Source organism: Nerophis lumbriciformis, linkage group LG08 (genome assembly GCF_033978685.3).
Source record: "Nerophis lumbriciformis linkage group LG08, RoL_Nlum_v2.1, whole genome shotgun sequence".
Lineage (NCBI taxonomy): Eukaryota > Metazoa > Chordata > Actinopteri > Syngnathiformes > Syngnathidae > Nerophis > Nerophis lumbriciformis.
In genome coordinates this window covers 5,684,849-5,704,469 of record NC_084555.2, presented here as the reverse complement: position 1 = coordinate 5,704,469, position 19,621 = coordinate 5,684,849, and the positions used below count along the sequence as shown (strand labels likewise).

At 41.2% G+C, this 19,621-nt stretch overlaps 1 protein-coding gene across 2 annotated transcripts in view; it reads left to right on the top strand.

Annotated features, from left to right (window-relative positions):
• Window positions 1-19,621, top strand: part of dph6 (diphthamine biosynthesis 6) — a 265,870-nt gene that overhangs the window by 110,889 nt on the left and 135,360 nt on the right. For both annotated transcript variants that reach the window (XM_061968175.2, XM_072913632.1), the window contains exons 6-10: window positions 204-265; window positions 7,965-8,059; window positions 9,498-9,591; window positions 16,624-16,780; window positions 17,796-17,933. In XM_061968175.2, the coding sequence (XP_061824159.2) occupies window positions 204-265; window positions 7,965-8,059; window positions 9,498-9,591; window positions 16,624-16,780; window positions 17,796-17,933 (546 nt within the window). The remainder of the gene's footprint in view (window positions 1-203; window positions 266-7,964; window positions 8,060-9,497; window positions 9,592-16,623; window positions 16,781-17,795; window positions 17,934-19,621) is intronic.

The window sequence follows — 19,621 nt, the reverse complement described above, 5'->3', positions numbered from 1 at the left end:
GGGGGGGGTTGGCAGGTAAGAATGTGTGTGCAAGTGAGTGTATATTAAAAACTGTTAGCCTTAGCAAGAGAGATATGTATACAGTACTTGCAAAGTCAAACAAATAGATCCTGTTTGGAGCTTACACTGTGTGTTTGTGTCTGTCATCTTCAATCACTCTTCTGTTTTCTCCCCCTGCTCATATGTTTATGTGTGTACGTTAGGCCTGGATCCCGACAAGCATCTGGGAAAGTCTCTGGCTGACATGGAGCCTTACCTGAAACAGGTCTACTCTCTCCCTTTTTTCATGCTCTCACTGGTCATTTTTTGAGGTACACCTGTAACAACATGTTCTTGCAAGAAGGGACTCATACAAACATTTAAGAGCAAGCTATACTGTTTTGCTGCCAAAACAGTATGTCATTTTCCACCAAAAATACCGTATTTTCCGCACTATAAGGCGCACCGGATTATTAGCCGCACCTTCAATGAATGGCATATTTCATAACTTTGTCCACCAATAAGCCGCCCCGGACTATAAGCCGCGCCTACGCTGCGCTAAAGGGAATGTCAAAAAAACAGTCAGATAGGTCAGTCAAACTTTAATAATATATTAAAAACCAGCGTTCTAACAACTCTGTTCACTCCCAAAATGTACGCAAATGTGCAATCACAAACATAGTAAAATTCAAAATAGTGCAGAGCAATAGCAACATAATGTTGCTCGAACGTTAATGTCACAACACACAAAATAAACATAGCGCTCACTTTCTGAAGTTATTCTTCATTCGTAAATCCTTCGTCTTCGGTGTCCGAAGTGAAAAGTTGGGCAAATTTACGATCCACTGGCAGATGTTGGCGTCGTCTGGCGCTGCCTCCTCGTCTTAGTGAAGGTGTGTTCGCCTTCTGTCATCCATTGTTCCCACGCAGTTAGCAGTCTAGCTTCGAATGCCCTGTTGACACCAATATCTAGCGGCTGGAGGTCTTTTGTCAATCCACCCGGAATGACGGCGAGTATTGAATTAAGCGCGTAAGCGTGTCTCTTAATGTGCTGTTATGAGCTAGCAAATATAACAACTACACTACCCAGCATGCAACGATAGTTACGAGCATGCGCGGTAGCCCTGAGAAGCGTTGTTGTATGCTGGCAGTTAGAATGTGGTTATGAGCACGCTGTGAGTAAACGTTGAGAACTCAGTTAACACGCCTCGTCTGCATTATTTATAATTAGACAGACAACACACTTAATAGGAGCCATTTTGGGGTCTTTACATAAACACACAAATGGAAATGAAACGTCACATATCCCAGCATGCACCGCGCGCTTCTTCTACGGGGAAAAAAGATGGCGGCTGTTTACCGTAGTTGCGAGACCTAAACTTTATGAAAATGAATCTTAATATTTATCCATATATAAAGCGCACCGGGTTATAAGGCGCACTGTCAGCTTTTGAGAAAATTTGTGGTTTTTAGGTGCGCCTTATAGTGCGGAAAATACGGTACAGTATTTATGGTAACACTTTAGTTTGGGGAACACATATTCACTATTAATTAGCACATTAGTAACATATTGGCTCTTAGTGAGTCATTATTACCGTATTTTTCGGAGTATACCGTATTTTTCGGAGTATAAGTCGCACCGGAGTATAAGCCGCACTTGCCGAAAATGCATAATAAAAAACATACATAAGTCGCACTGGAGCCCGGCCAAACTATGAAAAAAACTGCGACTTATAGTCCGAAAAATACGGTAAGTCGCTCCGGAGTATAAGTCGCACCGGCCAAAAATGCACAATAAAGAAGGAAAAAAACATATATAAGTCGCACTGGAGCATAAGGCGCATTTTTGGGGGAAATGTATTTGATAAAACCCAACACCAAGAATAGACATTTGAAAGGCAATTTAAAATAAATAAAGAATAGTGAACAACAGGCTGAACAAGTGTACGTTATATGAGGCATAAATAACCAACTGGTATGTTAACGTAACATATTATGGTAAGAGTCATTCAAATAACTATAACATATAGAACATGCTATACGTTTACCAAACAATCTGTCACTCCTAATCGCTAAATCCCATGAAATCTTATACGTCTAGTCCAGGGGTCGGCAACCCGCGGCTCCGGAGCCGCATGCGGCTCTTTAATCACTCTGATGCGGCTCAGCTGCATACTTGCCGACCCCCCTCTGTGCGTCGGTTGAGGTGGGGGGGGGGGGGCGGTGTTTGGTGGTAGCGGGGGTGTATAATGTAGCCCGGAAGAGTTAGGGATGCATGGGATTCTGGGTATTTGTTCTGTTGTGGTTATGTTGTGTTACAGTGCGGATGTTCTCCCGAAATGTGTTAAAGTTAAAGTTAAAGTACCAATGATTGTCACACACACACACTAGTTGTGGCGAAATTTGTCCTCTGCATTTGACCCATCCCCTTGATCACCCCCTGGGAGGTGAGGGGAGCAGTGGGCAGCAGCGGTGCCGCGCCCGGGAATCATTTTTGGTGATTTAACCCCCAATTCCAACCTTTGATGCAGGGAGGTAACGGGTCCCATTTTTTTTATAGTCTTTGGTATGACTCGGCCGGGTTTTGAACTCACAACCTACCGATCTCAGGGCGGACACTCTAACCACTAGGCCACTGAGTAGGTGTTTGTCATTCTTGTTTGGTGTGGGTTCACAGTGTGGCGCATATTAGTAAGAGTGTTAAAGTTGTTTAAACGGGCACCCTCAGTGTGACCTGTATGGCTGTTGAACAAGTATGCCTTGCAGTCACTTATGTGTGACTGCAGAAGCCGCATACAACATGTGACTGGGCTGGCAAACTGTTTGTACAGGTTGTAGAGGGCACTAAAGGCAGTGCCATCATAGCACGCCCTTATTAGTGTTGTTAGGGTGAAAATCAGCAGAAATTCGAGAGAAAAGTTGCTCTGAAATACTGGAGTCTCCCGGAAAAAGTGGGAGGGTTGGCAAATATGACGCTGTCAAGTGGCATTCATATAAAACTTGCGGGCCGCACTAACATTAAATTTTCATATTAAGGTGCGGGCCGCGTGTCTGAGACCTCTGGTTTATACATAGCACAAATCAAAAAAAAACTTTGTATGCAGTGTTATTTCATTTTTAAATTTCAAAAGAGTTTCGTGGCTCCCATTGTTTTCTTTATTTTGTGAAACGGGTCAAAATGGCTCTTTGAGTGGTAAAGGTTGCCGACCCCTGGTCTAGTCTCTTACGTGAATGAGCTAAATAATATTATTTGATATTTTACGGTAATGTGTTAATCATTTCACACATAAGTCGCTCCTGAGTATAAGTCGCACCCCCGGCCAAACTATGAAAAAAACTGCGACTTATAGTCCGAAAAATCGGGTAAGTACTTATTAATGCCTTATTCTGCATGGCCTTATTATACAACTAGTAAGCCATTAACTAAGAGTCTTCCCTCAATAACCTCAGAATGATGGCTTATTAGTAACCCTAACCCAAACCCTAACCCTTACATGTTCCCCTAGTGTCCAAATATCTCTAAATTAAGTCTTCGTTACTTTAATAAGCTACTAATTAATGGTGAATAGTATTTATATATATTTTAATAAGAATATTTTGGATGCCAGTTCTATGATTAGCTACATTCCTCCATAAAATAGATGAACAGATCCGATCCATTTCTATATTGCTTCAAAGAAAAAAACATTTTTGTTTAATAAAATGCTACCCAAAAGTTTAATCAAGTCAAATACAAATAAAGCAACGAGAGAAGTATTCCACACTTATATGTTCTAAAGTAAAGGGATTGTTTTATTGAATAAGTGCAAAACTAAAAAGAAAAAAGAAAATTGTAACTTAAAAAAAAAGAAAAAAAGAAAAGATAAATAATAACAAATAATCTAACAAACAAAAAACACGTTTCTGGGTGTTGTTGATAAATGGCTTTCGCTTTGCATAGTAGAGTTTTAACTTGCACTGACAGATGTAGCGACGCACTGTAGTTACTGACAGTGGTTTTCTGAAGTGTTCCTGAGCCCATGTGGTGATATCCTTTACACACTGATGTCTGTTTTTGAAGCAGTACCGCCTGAGGGATCAAAGGTCACAGGCATTAAATGTTGTTTTTCAGCCTTGCCGCTTACGTGCAGTGATTTCTCCAGATTCTCTGAACCTTTTGATGATATTATGGACCGTAGATGGTGAAATCCCTAAATTCCTTGCAATAGCTGGTTGGGAAATGTTGTTCTTAAACGTTTCGAGAATTTGCTCACGCATTTGTTCACAAAGTGGTGACCCTCGCCCCATCCTTGTTTGTGAATGACAGAGCATTACATGGAAGCTGCTTTTATACCCAATCATGGCACCCAATTAGCCTGTTCACCTGTGGGATGTTCAAAATAAGTGTTTGATGAGCATTCCTCAACTTTCTCAGTCTTTTTTGCCACTTGCGCCAGCTTTTTTGAAACATGTTGCAGGCATCAAATTCCAAATGAGCTAATAATTGCAAAAAATAACAAAGTTTACCAGTTTGAACGTTAAGTATCTTGTCTTTGCAGTCTATTCAATTGAAAATAGGTTGAAAAAGATTTGCAAATCATTGTATTCTGTTTTTATGTATGATTTACACAACATGCCAACTTCACTGGTTTTGGGTTTTGTACGTCAACAATATGAGTTTTTATTTTTTATTTTTTTTATTGATTGAGAATCGTTATACATAAGTCTCGCAATTATCCTGGAAGTCGATTTTTTTTTACACCCCTAATATTTACCGTATTTTTCGGACTATAAGTCGCAGTTTTTTTTCATAGTTTGGCGGGGGGTGCGACTTATATTCAGGAGCGACTTATGTGTGAAATTATTAACACATTACCGTAAAATATCAAATAATATTATTTAGCTCATTCACGTAAGAGACTAGACGTATAAGATTTCATGGGATTTAGCGATTAGGAGTGACAGATTGTTTGGTAAACGTATAGCATGTTCTATATGTTATAGTTATTTGAATGACTCTTACCATAATATGTTACGTTAACATACCAGGCACGTTCTCAGTTGGTTATTTATGCCTCATATAACGTACACTTATTCAGCCTGTTGTTCACTATTCTTTATTTATTTTAAATTGCCTTTCAAATGTCTATTCTTGGTGTTGGGTTTTATCAAATAAATTTCCCCCCCAAAATGTGACTTATATATGGTTTTTTCCTTCTTTACTATGCATATTCGGCCGGTGCGACTTATACTCCGGAGCGACTTATACTCCGAAAAATACGGTACTTTAACTTTAATGCGGCTCCCCCTCCTCATTTCCCGCTTCCCCATTAGAGTCTTCAATAAAGGTAAACATTATTTTAAATGCCCATTCATCATTTACATCTAGTGGGCAGCCTAGGAGAGACTCTCTCGGCTCTCTTCAGCACTTTAGGAAACTATAACTAAGATGCACGTTACAATCAAACAGCTATTGTGTGTAATAAGTACAACACTTACAGTATAAACACTTTGTATGACTCGACAAAAGACAAGACTGGCACATTCGATTTAAAGGCAAAGACTATTTCCTCACAACGGCATCACATCTTGGACAAACTGACATCGATGCACATTAGCAAAAGAGTGAAGTGTGAAGTGAATTATATTTATATACAGGTAAAAGCCAGTAAATTAGAATAATTTGAAAAACTTGATTTATTTCAGTAATTGCATTCAAAAGGTGTAACTTGTACATTATATTTATTCATTGCACACAGACTGATGCATTCAAATGTTTATTTCATTTAATTTTGATGATTTGAAGTGGCAACAAATGAAAATCCAAAATTCCGTGTGTCACAACATTAGAATATTACTTAAGGCTAATACAAAAAAGGGATTTTTAGAAATGTTGGCCAACTGAAAAGTATGAAAATGAAAAATATGAGCATGTACAATACTCAATACTTGGTTGGAGCTCCTTTTGCCTCAATTACTGCGTTAATGCGGCGTGGCATGGAGTCGATGAGTTTCTGGCACTGCTCAGGTGTTATGAGAGCCCAGGTTGCTCTGATAGTGGCCTTCAACTCTTCTGCGTTTTTGGGTCTGGCATTCTGCATCTTCCTTTTCACAATACCCCACAGATTTTCTATGGGGCTAAGGTCAGGGGAGTTGGCGGGCCAATTTAGAACAGAAATACCATGGTCCGTAAACCAGGCACGGGTAGATTTTGCGCTGTGTGCAGGCGCCAAGTCCTGTTGGAACTTGAAATCTCCATCTCCATAGAGCAGGTCAGCAGCAGGAAGCATGAAGTGCTCTAAAACTTGCTGGTAGACGGCTGCGTTGACCCTGGATCTCAGGAAACAGAGTGGACCGACACCAGCAGATGACATGGCACCCCAAACCATCACCCAACCATGCAAATTTTGCATTTCCTTTGGAAATCGAGGTCCCAGAGTCTGGAGGAAGACAGGAGAGGCACAGGATCCACGTTGCCTGAAGTCTAGTGTAAAGTTTCCACCATCAGTGATGGTTTGGGGTGCCATGTCATCTGCTGGTGTCGGTTCACTCTGTTTCCTGAGATCCAGGGTCAACGCAGCCGTCTACCAGCAAGTTTTAGAGCACTTCATGCTTCCTGCTGCTGACCTGCTCTATGGAGATGGAGATTTCAAGTTCCAACAGGACTTGGCGCCTGCACACAGCGCAAAATCTACCCGTGCCTGGTTTACGGACCATGGTATTTCTGTTCTAAATTGGCCCGCCAACTCCCCTGACCTTAGCCCCATAGAAAATCTGTGGGGTATTGTGAAAAGGAAGATGCAGAATGCCAGACCCAAAAACGCAGAAGAGTTGAAGGCCACTATCAGAGCAACCTGGGCTCTCATAACACCTGAGCAGTGCCAGAAACTCATCGACTCCATGCCACGCCGCATTAATGCAGTAATTGAGGCAAAAGGAGCTCCAACCAAGTATTGAGTATTGTACATGCTCATATTTTTCATTTTCATACTTTTCAGTTGGCCAACATTTCTAAAAATCCCTTTTTTGTATTACCCTTAAGTAATATTCTAATTTTGTGACACACGGAATTTTGGATTTTCATTTGTTGCCACTTCAAATCATCAAAATTAAATGAAATAAACATTTGAATGCATCAGTCTGTGTGCAATGAATAAATATAATGTACAAGTTACACCTTTTGAATGCAATTACTGAAATAAATCAAGTTTTTCAAAATATTCTAATTTACTGGCTTTTACCTGTATGTTATATATGTTTTATCAAATAAATTTCCCCCCAAAAATGCGACTTATACTCCAGTGCGACTTATATATATATTTCCCTTCTTTATTATGCATTTTCGGCCGGTGCGACTTATACTACGGAGCGACTTATACTCCGAAAAATACGGTAACTTAAAAAAAAAAAGCCCCGCGTAGACCTGATTTAAAATATGACCTTGAATATAAGATTACACGTGTTTTCAGAGAAAAATATACTTTCCTGAAGTAACGTCATTAACGTTAGTTACGGCGTAACTAATTTTAGTCCCCTGGTATATTCAAGAACTAAACATGCAACATGCAATTACACTAGGTCGTGAGTTCAAACCCCGGCCGAGTCATACCAAAGACTATAAAAATGGGACTCATTACCTCCCTGCTTGGCACTCAGCATCAAGGGTTGGAATTGGGGGTTAAATCCCCAAAATGATTCCTGGGCGCGGCCACCGCTGCTGCTCACTGCTCCCCTCACCTCCCAGGGGGTGAGGGTGATGGGTCAAATGCAAAGGATAATCTCACCACACCCAGTGTGTGTATGACAATCATTGGTACTTTAACTTTATTACTCCAATATATAATAAAACTGTCATTCTCAATACAAAAGCATTGTACTGCATTGTGCATGTGTATTTATTCCCTTTCATAAAGTGATCTAAGCCAAACATTTTAGCTACCAGTCACATTTTATAATGTTTTCTACATTGCATGCATGATTTCTGATCAAGATCTGTTCTTATGTAGCTCTCGCAGAAGTACGGCGTCCATATTTGTGGCGAAGGAGGGGAATATGAAACATTGACCCTGGATTGTCCCCTCTTCAAAAAGAGGCTCGTCATGTGAGTAAATCAGAAATGTCTCGGCTGCTTTTGTTACTGCTTTGACACTGCTTGTGTACTTGAAAATAGTACTGTGGGTAAGGTGTTTTTTACACTGGTTTAAAATGAACCTCCTACTGGAGAAAATGACTCACATATTAAATTTAATGTGAAGACCTGTTAAAGAAAAGATGGCTAAAGTGGACAACTTATTTTGAAAAAAATCTATGATGGTACAGAGCACCTTTTTGACAGTGAAAAAAAAAAGTGAGTTTAGTTTATTTTTAATTTTTTATTATTTTGCTTTTTTTTTTTTTTAACAAGATACAATTGTATTTTTTCATTTTAGTTTTGCACTATTTCAACTAAAATGCCTTTATATTATTATCAAGCCTATGTATTAGTGATGTGCTGATTGATACTAAACTATAAACTATGAATACTGTCGATACCAGATCTTTTTATTGTAATATGAGGTGGCGACTTGTCCAGGGTGTACACCGCCTTCCGTCCGATTGTAGCTGAGATAGGCTCCAGCGCCCCCCGCGACCCTGAAGGGAATAAGCGGTAGTAAATGGATGGATGGATGGATCAATTCTCAAATCAAAATAGAGATACTTTTGATACTTAAATTATTTGAGATCGTGTATATCATTAACAGGAACACAATGTTAAGTAACTAAATCATTGCACTCTAGTCTAAATGAAACGCGATTAGTGGGTCATTTCTATATTTAACAACATTACTGGCAATTAAAATGAGTCACACTTTTATTGTAGGCCAGTTTGATGATATTACGGACCGTAGATGGTGAAATCCCTAAATTCTTTGCAATAGCTGGTTGAGAAAGGTTTTTCTTAAACTGTTCAACAATTTGCTCACACATTTGTTGACAAAGTGGTGACCCTCGCCCCATCCTTGTTTGTGAATGACTGAGCATTTTATGGAATCTACTTTTATACCCAATCATGGCACCCACCTGTTCCCAATTAGCCTGTTCACCTGTGGGATGTTCCAAATAAGTGTTTGATGAGCATTCCTCAACTTTATCAGTATTCTTTGTCACGTGTTGCTGGCATCAAATTCTAAAGTTAATGATGATTTGCAGGAAAAAAAAAATGTTTATCAGTTTGAACATCAAATATGTTGTCTTTGTAGCATATTCAACTGAATATGGGTTGAAAAGGATTTGCAAATCATTGTATTCCGTTTATATTTACATCTAACACAATTTCCCAACTCATATGGAAACGGGGTTTGTAGTTTGGGAACACTGATAATACTTTGCACCATTGAAAGCATGGACTTGATAACTGTATTTACGACTTGACCAATTCCATTAAAGAGGAGAATGAGGGCAGCAAGACAATAAAGAGTTGACAATGAAGTATAATCCATGGAAATGGTGCAAAATAGATATTATTAAGTTGAGACCTTGTTTTCGTTCATGTGTTGCAGTGATGCGGCGGAGACAGTGATACACTCTGCGGACGCCTTCGCTCCGGTTGGCTACCTTCGTTTCACTGCCATGCACACCGAGAGCAAACCCAGTGTGAGTCCAACTTGTAAGAACTCGTTTAGATCGACAGTCTTCGACGGCGAACCGATGAACTGACGTCAAAAGGAAAAGTTTGGGCTGCCGTAGGCTTGATTGCTTTCAAAGCACTCTGAGGGGCAAAACATACAGAAGAACAAAAGCCTTTGGTGTGTGATAACTTTGCTCAGGAGCAGAGGAGGAACCGCGGGGTAGAGTTCGGATCAGCCTCCAGAGGGCCTCTCTTCCGCATATTCTCTCTCTGTGTCTCTCCTGCAGCCCCACATGGCCTACTTTGACGTCTGCAATATTCACTGCAGCCCCAAACGAGGCCCAGCTTAATAAACATGTCCGCTCACATTAGGGTGCTTTGCATTCAGGTAGCAGGCAAAGTGGTGCAGGCGGGGCTTGCAGGAATAGAGCAACATCTTTTTCTTTTTTTTTTTTTTGAGGGGGGGGGATCGTGGTAAGCGTTGCAGAATTAAACGGAGCTTCAAAGAGGACACTTTATTTTTTAACATGATCTTCTAATTAAAAAAAAGCATTCAGATCTAGGATCCCAAATTAGTATCCAATGGCTGTGATGGATCTGGAGCTCAATCGCAATGGCAAAGACACACAGTAATAAAAACAGTAGAGAGCAGTGACGTGCGGTGAGGTTCATGGCTGGTGAGGCACTGACTTCATCACAGTCAGATTTACAAACATATGAACCCTAAAGAGTATCTTATTCACCATTTGATTGGCAGCAGTTAACGGGTTATGTTTAAAAGCTCATACCAGCATTCTTCCCTGCTTGGCACTCAGCATCAAGGGTTGGAATTGGGGGTTAAATCACCAAAAATGATTCCCGGGCGCGGCACCGCTGCTGCCCACTGCTTCCCTCTCCTCCCAGGGGGTGAACAAGGGGATGGGTCAAATGCAGGCGACAAATTTCATTACACCTAGTGTGTGTGTGACAATCATTGGTACTTTAACTTTACACATACAAACTGTAGCACACAAAAAAGCACATTTAATTAAAAAAACAACGTTATTATGGTCTTACCTTTACTTATAAATGAAGTCCATGCGCCGCAACTAAAGCCCTCACTTAAACTTTCCACGTGCAAGATTGAATCTATTTAAAAAAAGTGTAACCGAGGGTTTATAAATGTCGCCTATACTGTATGAAACTACAAAATAACAAACACGGAGGCTCCAGTTTACACGAGGACCACTTTATTTACCTTCTTTCAAAAACCTCCGCAACGTGTCATCACTTCCGCTCTTAGTGCCTTCAAAATAAGAGCTCAAGGCATATACTGTATAACAGCGCATAACAGGAACTTAACATCACAAAGAGGAAAGCCCATGAAAATTGGTTACAAAAGTTATTTAATAAGAAGCCAAAAAGTGCAAAAACAATAATGTTCGTGTTGGAGGAGTTGTGAATTAGGTCCACCTGCAGTCTGCAGATGTACCTAATGTTGTGGCCCTGCAGTCATTCACAACTCCTCCAACACAAACATTATTGTTTTTGCACTTTTTGGCTTCTTATGAAATAACTTTTTTAAATAGATTCAATCTTGCACGTGGAAAGTTTAAGTGGGGGCTTTAGTTGATATAACAATTCTACGGCGGGGGTGCAGGAGGCGGGATTACTGGAGCCTCAGCCAGTGCGTCTTTTGCAGCCGTTTTATGATCGCTCAGCACAAGAAATACGTTACACACATACAATTGTTGACAAAATACACTGTACATTATATACCTCAGCTAACTAAACTATGGAAATGTATAATATAATTCATATAGCAATACAGTCTCACTGCACAGCAGGCCAGCAGTTAGCCGAGTCCGGAATCCATGTTGAGGCACTGAGTGACGTGCCTCAACTGGCGGCTGATCACCGCACCGTCTCTTCTCAGTATTTGAACGGCAAATTTGAAAATTCAGCGATTTGGAATAAAAATAATCTAAAACTGGTGAAGTTAAATAGAAAATAACTTTATAGTATAATCACTGGATACATATAACAATTTAATTAATTTTTTTTCTTTTTACATTTTTTTTCTTTCATTGATGGCAGGTGAGGCGGGGCCTCACCTGCCTCTAGTGACTGCACGTCACTGGTAGAGAGTGTATTTACTTATTAGAATAAACAAAGTGCTCCTCAAATATTTTCTGTTATGCCCCCCGAGGAAAAAGAAAATATTTTGCCCTCTCCCACTTTTCAGTATGACTATAAATAGTATAATGCGTCCATAAAATTGTTATAAGTATACCTCTGCACAACATTTTGAACGTATTAACATTAAAGCGAACAACACACTGGTCTTTCCTGATCTCCCACCATGGTTACAGTGAAGCCAGTGCTAAATACGCTTCATTAGGTCATGGGGGCCCGCCCTACTGGTTGAGAAAGTCTGGAATAAAGAGACATGTTATCCAGAAGGAGACTGAGGGGCAGCAAGAAAATTGAGCTCTGCAGTAAAGTGGAAAATAATATGCAGTATAAATGATGACTATGCTAAACTGCTTGAAATAGTATCTCGATTTTATGAATAGAGCCATAGCCAACAAGTCCTCACCGTGTAGTAAAAAAAGTGTATTTGTCAAGTAGGGCTGTCCCGATCAACATTTTTGGCCTATGATCACGATCAGATTTTTGGGCTTTAAATTTAATCTAATTTTGAGTCCTGATCCCATACTTTGGCAATAGATTATACAACTGAAATTGTTATATGGCGAGTAACTGAATTAAACTCGATTACCCATTTTAGTAGCACTGTATAATAAGTACACTCTATTAGGCATTAAAGGCATTAGTAAATACTGAATTAGTCATTTATAAATCATGTTTCTGACATTAGTACTAATTAGTACACAGTTTATAAAAAGTTCTAAATATTTTATACAACACTGTATTATTATCGTCATCTATAAAAAGCTAAATGGATGCATTTTTATCAGATTCATATAACACTTTTAGACTTAGACTTACTTTTATTGTCATTCAAATTTGAACTTTACAGCTCAAAGGGAGACACGTTTGCAAACACCGATGACATTGAATAGTCTACAGCAGTGATTTTCAATCACTGTGTCGCAGCACACTAGTGTGCCGTGAGATATTGTCTGGTGTGCCGTGGGAAATTATGCAACTTCACCTAATTGGTCCAAAAAATATTTTTTGCAAATCAATAATCATAATAATGTGCCTGTGCTGTGTAGAGCTTGGCAGGGTAATCTTGTAATACTCCATATCAGTAGGTGGCAGAAGGTAGTTCATTGCTTTGTAGAAGTCGGAACGCGTCGAGGATGGTTTGTCGTGATCCCAATATGCAGAGCACAGCGGGAGACAGCGTGCAGGTAAAAAAGTATGAAACGCTTAAACCAAAAATTAACAAAAGGCAAGTCCCGCTAGGAAAAGGCACTGAAGCATAGGGATGGCTATGTAAAACAAAAGTAAAACTGAACTGGCTACAAAGTCAACAAAAACAGAATGCTGGACGACAGCAAAAACTTACAGCGTGTGGAGCAAAGACGGCGTCCACAAAGCACATCCGTACATGACATGACAATCATCAATGTACCCACAAAGAAGGATAGCGTACGCACAACTTAGATAGTCTTGATTGCGAAAACAAATTAGGTGCGGGCAATAGAACTCGAAGGAAGGCATGAAGCTGCTACAGAACACCAACAAAACAGGAAGGGTCACCAAAATGACAGCGCAAGACAGGAACTAAAGCACTACACACAGGAAACAACAACAAACTCAAAATAAGGCACGACAACCTGGTGGAGTTTAATTTTTTAACCTTTTCTGCTGGTGGTGTGCCTCCGTATTTTTTTTATGAAAAAAATGTGCCTTGGCTCAAAAAAGGTTGAAAAACATTGGTCTACAGAAACACTATGCCCCATTCAGTTAGTGATAACTGCTGCTTCAATGTTAGGCTTAGGTTTTAGCAGATTTCCATATTTTTCCTACAGACAGCATCAACAAGGCTATGGATTGATTCACACTGGTTTTCGCCTTTTGTAGGGTACCGGCATACTTGCCAACCCTCCCGGATTTTCCGGGAGACTCCCGAAATTCAGCGTCTCTCCCGAAAACCTCCCGGGACAAATTTTCTCCCGAAAATCTCCCGAAATTCAGGCGGACTCAGGTCCTCCACAATATAAAAAAGCGTACATGCCCAATCACGTTATAACTATAGAATGATGGAGGGCGAGTTCTTGGTTTCTTATGTGGGTTTATTGTTAGGCAGTTTCATTAACGTCCTCCCAGCGTGGCAGCAACACAGCAGTCACTTTTTTGTATACCGTAAAGCAGTTCGTCTGCCGTAAACAGCAATGTTGTGACACTCTTAAACAGGACAATACTGCCATCTAGTGCATTTGATGAAAGCACTTTTGTGCGTGCCACACAGCAATGCATCATCAGAGAGGGTGTTCAGCATGGTTCGAAAAATAGTGACAGAGAATAGAACAAGGATGGACAATTCAACCCTTAACTCAACAATGAGTAGATGAGTGTTATGTGTGTGTATATGTGTAAATAAATGAACACTGAAATTCAAGTATTTATTTTATATATATATATATATATATATATATATATATATATATATATATATATATATATATATGTATGTGTGGGAAAAAAATCACAAGACTATTTCATCTCTACAGGCCTGTTTCATGAGGGGGGGTACCCTCAATCATCAGGAGATTTTAATGGGAGCATTCGCATACCATGGTTTATATAGGGCACAGAGTGGGTGGGTACAGGCTGGCCTAGGGGCGTGGTGATTGGCTCATGTGTTACCTAGGAGGTGTTTCCGTCTATGGCGGCATGTTGTTACAATTTCGCTGCGCTTGTTGAGGGATGACAGGTCTGGACGGTAAATAATAAACAGTTTCTCTTTCAAGCATAGGTTGCATCTTTTATTACCACTATTGTAAGGTGTGCTGGATGCAAGAATTTGCCATGTTATTGAATATTCAACATTATTGTCTTTGAGGTCCCAAATGTGTTTGCTGAGTTCTGTGGTATTTCGCAGGTTTTTGTTCCTGAAAGAAGCCTTGTGATTGTTCCATCTGGTTTTGAATTCTCCCTCGGTTAATCCTACATATGTGTCGGATGTGTTAATGTCCTTGCGTATTACCTTAGATTGGTAGACAACTGATATTTGTAAGCACCCCCCGTTGAGAGGGCAATCAGGTTTCTTTCGACAGTTACATCCTTTGTTGGTTTTGGAGTCGCTCTGTCTGGGGGCCGACGGCTCATTTGCAATTGTTTTGTTGTGGTTTGAGATGATTTGTCGTATGTTGTTCATGCAGCTGTAGCTCAATTTAATGTTGTTCTTGTTGAATACTTTTCTTAGGGTGTTGTCTTTGGGAAAGTGTTTGTCAATCAGATTGAGGAATTTGTGTCCAATGTTCGTTGAGACGTTTTTGCTGTATGGGGGGTTGTACCAGATGATGTCCTTTCGTTTTCTCTTCTTTTTTGGCTGGTTTCCTGGCGTGGGTTCATAGGTGAGGGTGAAATTGTATCCGCTTTCATCAAGGGCTTTTTGGTACGGGGGGGTTGCTTGGTCAAATTCAGCTTTGCTAGATGACAGCATCGATAGCCTTTTGTTGATTCCGGTAGGTATTCTTTTCGTGGTGGTGGGTGGGTGGTTGCTGTCATGGTGCACGTATTGGAGTGTTGTGTTGGGTTTCGTGAATGGTTGGTAGCTGTTATTTCTCAGGTTGAAAGTGACGTCAAGGAAGTTGACGGTTTGCTTGTTGGCTTCAATCGTGATCCGTAGGCCGTTCTCTTTGAAAATATATATATATATATATATATATATATATATATATATAAAATAAAATAAATATATATATATACATATACGGAAAAACTGGAAAATTGATCTTGAAAGTCCTTAAAAAGTGCTTGAATTTGCCCATGGAAAAGGAGTACGAACGCTGTTCGTTTTTGTATGAAATGTAAACACGGCGCTGAGACGTGTGTGGATGGGACGGCAGGAAGTGCTGTCGTATTTGTAGCTGCGCTTTAAGGTGCCGCACTACCCCGAGGCGTCATGTCTTTGGGATGAATCGCACGTCTCTTTAGAATAAACCAAATTGGACTCGCTGTACGATCGCAAAGAAGAAAAAACATGTGTTCCTATTTGTAAGCCACCCGTGTATCTTCATGGCGCGTTATGGGGGCGGGAGGGTTGTTTTAATATGGACAGAAAACATACCCCCGTCGCACACAACCCGTGACCCCGCAGCCGCACTCCCTGAAGCTATATATTTTTTCATCACATCACACGCCATTCCTGCCGCCCCTATCTAGGTTGCTGGGGGAAGAGTAGGGAGATCCAGGGCCCTCGTAGAAAGGGGGGACGGGGGGGGGTAGTACCGACCAAGGGAGAACCTTCCCCGGTTCAGCCTTCTGAAGCTCTTCTCGTCAGGGTGACAGATCGGCGGTGACACCAGCACTAGAGGAGACGGCACCGGGCTCAGGGGGTGGGGACAGAGCGCCATCATTTGCCCTCCGTTAATGCTAGTCAAGCTATTTTTCATGCTGGCAAGGAGAGAGGGGCTGGAGTATAATTAATTTGATTATCTTATGGCCTAATGCGGTTGACAGCGGATGAAGTGGGCGGAAGGGGGGGCGGGGGGGCGTTGACAGTGTTGGTGGCGAGGTTTGGGGTGAATGAGTTTTTGGTGTGTTGATGGCGGATGAAATATGTATTCAAATGCGGCAGCAGGGTTTGGCAGGTAATATGTATGCCTCTAGAGAATGGTAATGATTTGCTTTTTTTTTTTTAAAGAAGCCAAGAGGCAAAAGATAAGTAAACAGGAAGCAAACAACGTCTCAGCATTTTGACTGACAGGCGGCATGATTGAATCTACGGCGTCCGAACGCACCGCTCCCTGCGAAATATGTTGTTTCATATTCATTTACCTTCAAGTAACGCGGGCCTTCTTTGCAGTCAAAAGGACTGACATTGAAAAGGTTGACTGATTATGCTGCGTTTTGTCTCCCCCTGTCGTGTCTTATCGCAGGATGTGGCGGCGAGAGCGGTGGCTCGTTGTCCTTGCCGAAGCGCCATTGACGATATTACGGAGGAGGTGGAATATGCTGATGAAGCCGGAGACCACCACCAACGCCACGGCCGAGTATTTACATCAGACGCTGACCTTAGTTGTCAGCGGGGCCACGGTGAGATTCACTGGCTGTGCGTGCGGCCGTGTATTTATGTCTGCCGTGCACGCGTCACATGATAGCCAATGCGCATTCCCCCGGATCTGTGTCTTGTGGCCGCCATCGTGATGCAAGTGAGTGACTGCTTGACACGACATGTCATCTCAGTGCATTTCTGAGTGTCGCTATCCCACCATCCACGCATGAATTACCGCCTACACTGCACACGCAAGGCTTATACAGGCCGTTCTCAATGCTTACCACACAGACCCATCCATCTATCCATTTTCTGCTTGTCCCTTTCAGGGTCACAGGGGTGCTGGAGCCATACTTGCCAACCTTGAGACCTTCGAATTCGGGAGATTGAGGGGGGGGGGGTTTGTTGGTAGCGGGGGTGTATATTGTAACCCGAAAGAGTTAGGGATGCAAGGGATTCTGGGTATTTGTTCTGATACAAGCAGTCCAGCACCGTGTTTGCATTTTGCAATGCAAAGTATTCTTAATATTCTCCAATAAGCACACAAGGTTGGTCTTTTTCTTGTATTTTAGTCAAGTCATTTACAAAAGGTACACATGGTAGGCCATTGCCTACTAGGAGCTTGTAGTTACACAACAGCTAAGCACAGAATAGCACACGAGCTAAACACCACTTTTGTCAATATAAACACAAATCAAAATAATTATAGTTGCATATCACTTACAGATTGAAAGTCACTAAATCAGAAGTATCCGGTGCATCAGATAACTTCCTGTATGTTGCTTCTTGGTTGAATCCTCACTTACATTATACTGATTTGCTTGAATAGAAAGACATTAAAAAAGTTCCAATTATGAATTATATATGCATAGCATATACAATTTTGTGTTTGTTCACTTCTTGAAGCAATAGAGGAAGAATTGTGTGAACTCCTTGGCTGCCACCAGCAGATGCACTTATGATTCAGTCAAATTGCTGTCTAAAGAAGTGGTCTGGCATCACATGAAAGTAATGACCTGCTAATCCACTTCTTCTCCTTCTTCTTGATGCTTAAAGTGCTTCCTGGAGATGTGCTTCCGTCATGCTCGTTCAGGAGTTCCAGAGGTTATCAGTGGATCTCTGGTATCAACGGGCTACAAAGCCAAGACTCCGGGATAAAGAGCCAGACTGCGGCAGCTTTCATACTCTTGCAAAGTAAGCATAGTAGGATGTACTTTTTTTTGTATAAAAACTTCTCTAATAACTCCTTGACACTGACTGTACAGTAACTACTCGACTTGGCTCACTCAGCCAGGCACTGTGCGGTTACTACTACGGAACCTCATTTATGTCAACAGTCAAAGGGGTTGTTTCTGTGAAAAATAGGTTTGTTTATGTCGCTAACGTTGTAGTACTTCATCATTATCGCTGAGCAGTGTGAAACGACAACAGCAATACAACTACTTTGTAGTTACACAGCATTAAAACATACACATAGTGCCTTCCTGTTCAGTGTAAAGTGAGTTTCAACATAAAAGCACAGCCGTATTAACCTGGATTTTACCAAACCCACTAACAAAATATTTTTTTAGACTGGCGGAAGAAAGATGTGCGCATGTACGGAGGTGTTATTGTCATTGTCAAGACATAGAACGACGAACTCCCTTCTTGTCGCTCATGTACACACACCTATTGTTGACTTTGGACTGACTGGCAAGAACACCAAGGCCGCGGAACAGAGACACGCGGCAGGCTTACACACACACACATGCCTCCACAAAAAATATACGCCACACACACATACCCCACCCACCATCCAACGCCCTTGACGCAAATTCTTTAAGGGGTGATGGACGGCTGGGCAGCGCCTGAAGAGCTGCAGCCAGCCACCGTAGCCCCCACTTCCCCCCTCTGTTGCAAGTCTCGAGATGTATGTTGTAATATGTATATGTGCTTTGCTATGGAGTTTTTTTCCCACTCCAGATTGGGCCCCCTTATGAGCCCAGTCTAGATAGTATTTTGTTTCTCATTCTCCCCCAGCGTTGACCTTTTTCCCATCTTTTATGGGTCGCCCTTGTGGCTCGCTAACATTGTTAGCATAAATGAATGGGATTTAACATAGAGAAAATTAGCATCACGGCTAACGGATAAATATTTTCGGTTCATTATGAGACTGTGGTGATACATAAACCTAGCGAGCTAGAGATATTGGCCCCAAAATCATTTAATAAGTACAGGAACAGCTAGTTAGCTTGAGTGGAAGTCTGTTGGAGTAGCCTACAGTCATACAATAACAAGCAATTACACCTCTATTAAACTTAAATACCATATATCAAATATATTTACCGCAGTGATATCATCAACACTTACCTGACTGGATGAAGTCCTTGGGCTCAAATACTAGTGTGGCCTCAATAGCCCTGCTGTAGTGTGTAGCATGCTGGGAATTATCTGTGCATGTGATGGAGGAATGCACCGTGCAGGGTTGAAATTCTACTGAATTTGCATTAAATCAGGTTGTTTTAGCTAATAATCATGCTGCAAGATCTAGCATGTTGCATTCAATACTTATTCCCATTAATTCCCATATGTTCCCGTTAATTCCCATGGAAAGTTTCCAACTTTGAATATTCCTGGAATTTTGGCAACCCTAAAAGTGACACCCAGATACATTGGGTGCTGATGGTTGTCGAGTTTTACTCCGTCCCAGGTTACGTAAAGCAACCATTGGGCCTGTCCGTTCGAGAGATTTGGGCTTTACCGGGGTTTGGGCACAGGTTGTTTTGCAGATAGTATACTGACATATCTGCTAGGCCTCATTCCAGGGTTACCTCAACTTCTGGGAAGGTGGACACACTTCACACTAGCCTTGCTCCAGTCCCAGCTAGCGAGCTAGCTAGGTA